The 10,247-nt window shown below is 45.3% G+C and overlaps 1 protein-coding gene across 1 annotated transcript; it reads right to left on the minus strand.

The window, feature by feature from the left end:
* Window positions 1-582: 582 nt before the first annotated feature.
* nemp2 (nuclear envelope integral membrane protein 2) lies at window positions 583-10,016 on the minus strand. The gene is made up of 10 exons (XM_048238428.1): window positions 9,891-10,016; window positions 8,973-9,677; window positions 8,474-8,583; window positions 7,943-8,177; window positions 7,725-7,797; window positions 6,775-6,868; window positions 5,799-5,913; window positions 3,654-3,879; window positions 2,440-2,640; window positions 583-976 (listed from the first exon to the last, which is right to left on the minus strand). The coding sequence occupies exons 2-10, from the start codon at window positions 9,061-9,063 to the stop codon at window positions 583-585; spliced, it is 1,539 nt and encodes a 512-aa protein (XP_048094385.1). The 5' UTR covers window positions 9,064-9,677; window positions 9,891-10,016.
* Window positions 10,017-10,247: the final 231 nt, after the last annotated feature.

Below are 10,247 nucleotides of genomic sequence, written 5' to 3' on the forward strand. Positions count from 1 at the left end.
TACTGCACACTTCATTATCCGATCAGAGGACTCTGCTGCTCTGCCACAGGCACCAGGAGTAGGAGACGAGAGAAGACACGGGAAGCTGCACTAATGATGAATAGGACCCACCTGAGAGCAGTACACACTCGGTTCAGTGTAATCACGCTAATTCCTTACGATGTGGCGGGAAACCGCAGCCCTGCAGCCACGTTCGGGCTTGGATATGTTTGGAGTGGGTGGGAGACGCATTGTTTTAAATCAAATGAAGAGAAGAAAAACTAAATAACAGAAAAACAACTATTCCAAAAAAATCTCTAAAAATGACACATATGAAAGGATTTTGGAAAAAAAAGAAGAGAAATAAAACAACAGCTAACCATCCAACATTCACAGATATCACTGTGATTAGAATGTCCTCTATCCATCCGTCCCTGAAAACCACAGGGGCTGTCCACTGTTAGTGAATCAGTGCACTCCAAAGGTCCTTTTCCAGTTCATCTAAAGTCTAATGGCCATGGATTTGGCAGGCAGTCGCCAGTAGTGAGGTATCCCCCGAGAGGTTCAGTGAGCGTCCAAACCATTGGCACCACGTCGCACAGCTCAAAAGAGGTCTTCCTCCTCTTCCTCTACATCCATGGGGAGTGGGGGGTAGAGGGCGGGGGCTGGGGCAGGGGGGTAGGGGCAGAACAGAGCGGGGGTGGGTGGAGGGGGTGTGTAGACAGGGAAGCTGGGCAGGGTGGGGCTCGGGGTGGGGACGGGGGTCGGGGGCGCCCTGGCGTACGGCTCCAACTCGTCCTCACTGAAGTCGTCTCCACCACCACTGCCGCCGCCGTTCAGGTCATCGCCATCGCCGTCGCCATGGTGCAGGCCCCAGCTGCGACTGCCACTGAAGAGTACGTTCTCGTAGTAGGCTCCGCCCACGCCGTAGTGGCGCTCGTGCTTATCCTGTTCTGACGCGTTCACGTGGGCACCGCTGCGCAGGAAGTCCGCAAACCTGCACGACCAGGAAGACCAACGGTCAGTAAGACAGAAGGACAGAGAAAGGCAAGCAGGAAGTCCGCAAACCTGCACGTCCAGCAAGACCAACGGTCAGTCAGACAGAAGGAGAGAGAAAGGCAAGCAGGAAGTCCGCAAACCTGCACGACCAGCAAGACCAACGGTCAGTCAGACAGAAGGAGAGAGTAAGGCAAGCAGGAAGTCCGCAAACCTGCACGTCCAGGAAGACCAACGGTCAGTCAGACAGAGAGAGAGAAAGGCAAGCAGGATGCATGTTGTCTCCTTACTGCCTCTTAGTCCAAAAGTGAAATACACTGAAAGTAAAATGACTGGTATTCAGCAAACGCTCCCAAGTACCACAGACTCTCAACGGCGGGTTTGAAATTTAACAACAACAACAACAACTCAACTCTTCATCTACACTTAGTGACGCTAATGGTCTGACAAACGTACAGAAAGAAAGAGAGACAGAGAAAGACAATTGTAGTGTGTGCTCGCTGATTCCTTACTGCCTCTATCTCTTGTTAACATGTCCCCCTCTACACTCCTCTAAACAGACTTCGTCTACTGATGGTACTGGTAATGGCAAGTTACACATACACTACGTTGCCACCAAACTCCAGTGCCCGTCTGTGCCTCTCTATCCTGGGAGACAAGGCCAGCGCATCATGCAGGTTAGCATAGGATGCTGGGGATCAGCTGGAGTGCTGTGATTGGTTGGGAGAGGCAAACAGCTCCCGTCATACGCTCTGTTCCATTCTCCTTGTTGAGGGATGAGTCATCAGATGATGCACGAGAACACTTCTGCCTTCTAAATGGCCAGGACACAGCTGATCACAGGTTCCCCTTGGAAGCCATGGCTGGGAGTGTGAGTGTGAGTGTGAGTGTGAGTGTGTGTGTTCTCCTGCACTGATCTAATTTGCTTCAAATATTTCTACAAAGACGGCCACCATGCCTCAGCCACCATGCCTTTATATGATGATCCACATTACGATCCCAATGCTGTAACTTAGTTTCACTTTCCTCACTGACCAAATATAGCTACACAGATGTCTTTGTGAGGACGTGTGTGTGGTGTCCGTCCACCCCCACTTCCCCCTGTTACCCAAACTAACTGCATAGCGAGCGCAAGCAATCCAGCTGTGAGCCGCCTGACCTCCCTCTTCAGGCATTAGGAAGTTACGGTGTGTTTATTTATGTAGGTGATGTAGGTGCACTCGAATAGAGTTGGAGGACAGAGACACAGTGCGAATATCCCTCTTAACGCCATGATTCTGTAAGCTCAACGGCCAATTGACTGGCTGGAATAATGTCTGGCTCAGTCCAAACCAGTCTGTTTACTCCCCATTTACAGAGTCAGGGGTGTGTGAAAACACTGGATCTTTTTTACAGAACTACACAGAACTGACAGCTTGAGAAACACAGACGTCGCCTTCAATCTTGCGTAAGCGGAGTTCTTACCTCTGTGGATTGCTGAGCTTGAGAACCGTGTCCCAAGCAGGGAACCCTGGGGTTCTGCAGGATTCCCTCAGCTGTTCTAGGGAGGCACGAGTGTGGACCTCCCCCTGTTCTCGGTACTCCTCCTCCGTCAGGAACCGGGTCACTGGCTGGCGCCGGCGCCGGAACAGGCCCAGGAAAGAGCAGAGGAGGTTCCAAATCAACCTAGACGGAAGACAGGCAGTCAGAACCATGTCATCAATTCAGTTCAACGTTCAGGTTTGTTTGGTATTTCTCAGAACTCTCTGCTTATTCAGAACTAAGAATTCCGTCTAAGAGTTCTGTCTTACTTCAGAGACAAAGTTAAAGTTACAGCATTTGGAATAAAAGTGACAGTTATGCATTACTTTTCTTTACTTGCCATAATTACATGCCAGTCATAACGCTCAACAGAGTTGGAGGATTGGAACAGCAGAGAAAAATAAGAGCTTAATTAGAGCAGTTGTTCTGTTTTTGCTCTGATGACGATGATGAAGTTAATAATGTGAGGGGGCGGTGGTGGTGCAGTTCTTGCTCTTTCTGCAGAGAAAGTGTTGTGTGTTGCACTCACTAACACTAATGTGCAGAGCTCATCAGGGACTCCACAGGACTCTGATTAGCTCTGGCTGCAGGAGACTAGCAGCGCCCCCTGCAGGTCACAGACATCAATGTAACCCCCCTCACCTTACTCTAATTGTACCCTAAATCATATGTGATTGATGCATACAAATATTTCTTGCACCAACACTGTACACACAGAAAAAAAAAACATGATGGCTTAAAGCAGCTCTTTTACAAATGGGGGACAAAGCAAGGACAGCTTGGGTGTTCTATTCAGTTCTGAATGCATCTACAGACCGAGATCGTCTATCACACTGCTCGGTTATCAAGCCATGTGTATGTACACGAGTACACATCATTTACACCTCTATCTAAAGTAGCAGCATCATCAGTATCTACAGTATGATGCTTATTATAGTAATCACAGAATCAAAAATGAATATACATTTAAGTATGTTTTAACAAACATCTCTAACCACATAATACATTAATGGCAGAAGGCAAGATCACACTGAATATGTGTTACATCTCACTACTAGATATAAGTCGTATCTTTCTATCTATTGAACCATGTATGTGTGTATGTATGAATAGGTCTGTGCATCTAACCATCTCTTTAAACCAGCAGCCAGGCATACCTGCAGATGCCGATCAGAATGGTAGCCACCACTGGCAACAGCTTGAGGCTCATCAGCGCCCCCATCAGGGTGTAGGCCGCTGGTGGGTAAGAGATGCCCGCCCACAGCATGGTCATGGCGGCGCTTTGCACGCACCAGGTCATCAGGGTCAGAGTTCGCTCACAGGTGATGGGGCCGCGCTTGTAGCACAGCGCAAAGCTGATGAGACCTGTTACAGCCAGGTAGCCTGGGAGAGGAGATGATGGGGGGTTAAGACAGAATGTCAATGACTGCACACCTACACTAAAGATAGAGGTTAAGAGGTGAGGGTTGAACATCAGGCTGTGCTTATTTAAGGCTGTAAGAGAAAGAAAGAGAGAGAAAGAGAGGGAGAGAGAAAGAGAGGGAGAAGGTGATCCACAGAAACACAGAGCAGAGGAAGAAAATGAGAGCTTGGAGATGAAAAGAGAGAGAGAGAGAGAGAGAGAGAGAGAGAGAGAGAGAGAGAGAGAGAGAGAGAGAGAGCTAGAGAGAGAGAGAGAGAGAGAGAGAGAGAGAGCTAGTGAGAGACAAAAAAAAGAGAGAAAGAAACAACACATCTAAATTGTAATCCCCTGAGCGTGTTTTTTCCCCCTGTTGTTGTAAGCATAGCAATCGATGTTCCAGCTGCATTTGCAGCTCCTCCTAATCCTAATATGCCTGTGGTTCTCTCATTTCCATAGCCTGGCGAGCGCTGAGAACGAGGGGGGGAGAAATTGATTTGATGGCCAAACGCACATGCAGCCTATCGAGCAGTCAAGAGGCAGTCGCTCGACCACTCCAAACACTTGGCCTCCTTATCACCATCATGCCGGGTAGACTGGCAGAGATGGGGATGCACGATGGAGGTCAGAGCTTTAGTGCCGTCTAGAGGGGGTTATTTAGAGTTTATGCATTATTCTTCAGATAATAGCTACATAATGTAGTCCTGTCTGACGGTACAGTTACAAGGGCTACCGTGTGTACACAACACACACACACAGTAACAATTTTAAAAACATTTAGCAAAAGGACATATGCACATGAATGGGCTGGATAACATAAATTTCTCTTGCAAGATCTAAACAAAACAAGTAGAGCTACTGACAATACAACAGGCAAACTCTATCAACCTGAAAGAGGACTGAAGCAGCTTAACCTCCATTTTCTGTTTCTAGGACAAAGACGCTTACTCAACCCTCAGATTGTAGCATTGCTTGTGGGATACAATTTCTCTGCAATAAACCAAACTAATGAGTTAGTGTCTGAGTGAACCAGGGGATCAGCGTTTAAAGGATTAGCTTCAGCCAGTTAGTATCCCAGTTGGTCACCACCATCTTTAAAATGGCGTCTGACGTGCTCACTTCCGGTCACATTTGAACGACCCAATTAGGTGTCTACTGGTGGGCACAGAAGCCATTCCAAATGGACAATTGAATCAGAGAGGGTTAAAGCGGAGCAAGGATCTTTGATTGAATGTGATGACCATCAATCATGTGGCATCTAATTGGCTTCTTTGTGAAAATGTGTCTGGAAGTGACAAAATGTGTCTGGAAGTGACCAAATGTTGGACACCATTTTTAAAAATGGCAGCAGCCCACTGAGCATATTTTTGGCTGAACTAACAAGTCTAGCATCAGCCACTGAATTGAATGGTGCCAGTAATTCCTCAGTGTCTCCAGTTTCCTCAGTGTCTCCTGTATACAATACCTCCATGGTGTGAATAGTGATTCATTTCTAGAGGGTTTCTGTAGTTCCACTGGCACTGCAAGGTAGCAGAAACACCAAGGACACACACAAAGTCTAGAGAGATAAATAAAGTCTATGCCTGCACTGTACTACATATGGCTTTAGACAAAAGTGTCCGTTAAATTAATCAATGTAATGCTGGATATCCTATCCAAATCTAGTACAACTTAAGCACTGCTAAACAGACATAACAAAAACATTTGACATTTGGTTTCTAAAAAGAAAATGTCACAGAAAGCTAGAGTGAGTGCTAGAGCATTAAACTACAACAGTTAAAATAAACCTCTCCATCAGTCAAACAGCGAGACATCTGTGCCATCTCAGTTTGATTTCATGGCCTCTGCACTGATACTGATTCACAAAGTCGACGGCGCACGTGTCAAACGAGCGGTTACCTACCCAGCGTCTCTCGCCAGTAGTTCTTTGTGATGTCCTCCCACGCCACCATCACTTTTTGAAACCCCAGGTAGGAAACACCGGTGCTGGCACCAAAAACCGCTAGGAAGACACCTTTCTGTACAAGGCACACACACACACACACACACACACACACACACACAGAAAGAGAGAGAGAGATGAACAGAGATACACAAACACACACAGCTCCAGGTAAGGGTGGGTGACTCAGGTGTGGGGTGCTGAGCTCAGGTGCTCAGGTGGCCGGAGACATGCTCTGTATAAATATACTGTATATACCCCCTGACAAGCCACCCAACACCCCCAGCCCCTTTCCCACCCCAACTCGCATAATGCAAATGCACAGCAGCCAAACGTGTTTTGCTGGGCCATCAGGCTAAGCTAATCAAGCAAGACATCACACACTTACAATAGGTCTGAACTTTAAGTACACCAGGCAGGAAAGATCCGTGGGTGGGTAACGGAGTATGCATGTGTGGGGGGTGTAATCATTATCAGGGTCTGACGAGAGTGGGGGGTGAGGGGGCGAGGCTGTTGAGAGACTGAGGAGAGAAAGAGTGTGTGTGTGTGTGTGTGTGTGTGTGTGTGTGTTAGGGGTATACTAGTTTCACACTGACTGTTGAGCTAATAGTCAAAAGCCTCCACCCACTCAGTTGCTAAATTTATCCAGATCCTGCGTTCCTAAGGGAACAATACAACTGAAAACAAGGCTCCTGGAACTACTTTAGGTGTTGAAATGTTGAAAAGAGCAGAGATATCAAGTTCAACAGAATGTGAGAATGTGCTCCAATCATTACACTGGTACAGAGACACCAACTAATTGCAGTGGCAACAAACTCATCAGACACAGACTTTAAATGTTGCATGTGCCCTCTGTGGCTAGTAGGATCTGACCTGGAAACAGACTGAAGGAAGAGAAGAGATCAGTGCTACGTGAGCCTTGTTTAAGTGGCCTTACTTTTGGAATGAAGTTTTTCATGACGAAAAGCAGCAACAATAAAATGGAGATGATGCCAAACGTAACTCCAGTAGTGTAATAGAAGACAGAGCTCCTGTGTAAAAGAGAAAGGCACCTGTATGAGGGACACTGTCTACTACTGTCTACAAACTACATATCAATAATGTGAATCGTGCAATTAATCACGTTTGCCTCATACAGGGAAGGGATTTGCAATCAATCACATTACTAAAGCATACCTGTCAACACTCCTGTTTTTCCCGGGTTTTCCCGTATTTCAAGGTCATCTCCCCGCGCACCCCCGGTTTGTTATTTCTCCCAGAAAACACCCGTAATTTGCAAGGCAATCAAACTTCATTTTAAATCATTGATCCATTCATTTTTTCTATTAGTCTGACATCTCCCAGGTTGCCAGATTGTGTATGAAATACACAATTTTTAACCGTTTTGTCATAGGCTAAAACCTGGCAACCCAAAACCCAAATAAGGAAGCGGGTGCTTGCGCAGCCTGAGTCTCGTCGTAAGCAAGGGGGCTAGTTGAATGGCCTACTCCAGAACTAGCTGTTGTGCAATTGTTGGGAATTGAATTGATTAACACATCACATAAACTGTTATTGAGTGTTGTTGATACACTGAACTTGTGCCCTAGGAACCAAATCTGACAGCAAGCAGCTTAGTTTTGGAAATAGGCTGCAGCAGGCAGCTGGTGGATACATAACTGGCATGCGTAAGGTAATGGTAAGGTAAAAGCAACGACCTAAATGCTGTGTTGAAATACGTGTATGAAAAATATTACATATGCAAACACAGATCCGGTATAAACACTGAACAACCCACCCCCCGAAAAAAAAAAAATTCTCCCGTTTTTGGAAAGCTAAATGTTGACAGGTATGTACTAAAGATACACGCAGATGATTATTATCACATGAGCTGGAAAGGTTGCACATTACCTGCAAATACTTCCAGCCAAGTAGAACAAGAGCAATCCACCAATGAAGAGACCAAACCGCATCTTATTCAGTCCTGACAGGAAGCATGTGCCCACACAAACATAAATAGAGATAGAGAGAGAGAGAGAGAGAGAGAGAGTCAGGTTAAGCACCATAACACAGAGCTATTACTATCTCATTACAGTGTATGTGTGGAGTGTATTGTAACTGTGGCTCACTTTTCCCAGACACATGGAGTGTGTACTCTGTGCTGGCTCTAGGGCTCTTGACCATGAAGCAGACATCCTCCTCCACCAGAGGTATGTCCAGGGTCTTGCCTTGCTCCACTGCGGGCGGCCAGTAGTACTCCACTGTGCACTTGGCCGCCGTGAGAAGGTCGTCGGGGTTGTGACAATTCCTCGTCTCCATTGGGTACACAACTTCAACCTCATTATTTTTGTCTGTTACGCGGACCTGGAAGTAAAAGGCGCTTAAGGGGATATGCAGTAACAGCACACAGCTGCAGTGTGTGGAGTAGCCTATAGGCTGGAACTGGTATAGAATAGCCAGGGCTGCAGCACCTGTCCAAGGCCCAGTGCTGGCCTAAATATAGCCTAGGAAACATGTAAATTACCCTGCCTGCACACTGGCATAAAAGAGAGTGCTGTATATGGCCTTGTTAATCAATGCCTTTCATGGGGAATAAAAAATAACATAATAGCCTACATTGGCTGTGCGCTATTGTGTTGCTTCTATGAAGTACTGCATACCTGAAACGTGGACCATATGTCTTTCCATTTTATCCCTCTACCAGAGTTATAACAAAAACATCGACGTCCATACTGGGTTGTATCTTCATTTTCTTTCAGATACGTACAATCTGGAAAGTGCAAAGGTACAGGTTGTCATTGCCATGAGCTTGATGCTCAACCATCACTTTTTGTTTAGTTTTGAAAATAAGCTAGACAATGCATATGTTGCATATGCATTATGTAACATGATGACCAGGCCATCAGTGGGCTATTAGCATTAATTTGATCAAGTTAACGTTAACGTTAGTGTTTGTAAATCATGATAATGTTTAATGTCAAGTGTGGTGCACCATATGTACGAGGAAAACTGGAAATGTTGCAACAAATTTCAAAATAAACGTTATCATTTAATACCTTTCAAAAGGCAATAGACAGCTAGCTCCTACAATAAGTTAGCCAGTTAATAATGGACACATTAACGCTAGCTTGCTAGCATATCTCAATTAAACAAAGTTACCTGCATACGAGTATCCATCCCTACTTTCTACGTTGGACCAGAAAATGAAAGCCCATAAAACAAAAACTAGCAAAGAGCCCACACTTTTCATATTTACGACCGTATCTGTATTTGTAAGCTCACGATAACGTTAACTGCTTAACTGGCTAGCCAGCTAACTGGAGTAGCTCACTCCACTACTGACACAGACAGACAGTACTTTCAAAATCGGTGGATGTTGACTTGCAAGACATAACTAGACGAACTTTGATCGGAACTGCCATAAATCCCCTGGCCATAAAGATACTGTAAAGCACGAGAACGTATAATTGTCATTATAACGAGCAAATAACATTCACATGATAGGGAAACTAAATTAGCCTAATAAGAAATCACTCATTGACAAAATCTCGTCAATTGCAATTTAGCTATGCTACTCATAGATGCATCTGTGATGCTACTTGTTATGTCTTGACCTCTTAAACCGGAAGTATTTTCAAAAGTAAATACATAACATTAGGCTACTTGTGATTAGTGTAATACACCTAGATTCCTGCTCGTAGTTTAAATCTTTTAGTTGTAAGCTGTTTTTTGTTCCAACCCCGAATGCCATGTTCCATGCCCCGAAGTGCATTGGTGCTTGATGAAAGCAATTGGGCCTTTCAGTAGGATTAATGATGAACCTCATGGATGCCCCTTCATCTTAATACTCTCGTATTGTTTCCGCTGTGATCAAATAGAGGCAAATCAATCAGAGTCGTTAAAGGCATAGCCTACATTTACAATCAACACTCCTTTTATGTCATCATGAATTGCATACTTTATATCAGACTAAAAACTCTTCATTATGAATCAGGCAGTCAAACTTGAGAGTGGGTGAAAAAAAATGAACAAAAACAAAACTTAGCCGAGGCCAGATGAAAATGTCATTTTACGTACATTCTCTTTTGCGCCCTTTGAAATGGAAGAGGGATTTTGGTGGTGGGTGTAAGCTCAGCAGGCGGCAGCTTTCTCATTTCTCCGGGATGCTGAGACGACAGCGGCTTTTCCTGACAGGCACGCCCACGCACACGCACGGCTCCGGGCCTACTGTCACAGGCTTGTGTGGAGTCAGCCTCTGCGTGATGCAAATGTTTTCAAAGATTCATGGCTCTCTCTCTCTCTCCCTGAATCCAGCAAACGAAAAAAGACTCTTTTTCATGTAGCTTATAAAGGCCTATGGAGTATGCTGTGCTTCAATAGGCTGGCTGTTTAAATAATTTAATATCTATAAACAGCCATTAGGAGCCTAATTAG

The sequence above is a fragment of the Alosa alosa genome, chromosome 3 (genome assembly GCF_017589495.1).
Source record: "Alosa alosa isolate M-15738 ecotype Scorff River chromosome 3, AALO_Geno_1.1, whole genome shotgun sequence".
Taxonomy (NCBI): Eukaryota; Metazoa; Chordata; class Actinopteri; order Clupeiformes; family Clupeidae; genus Alosa; species Alosa alosa.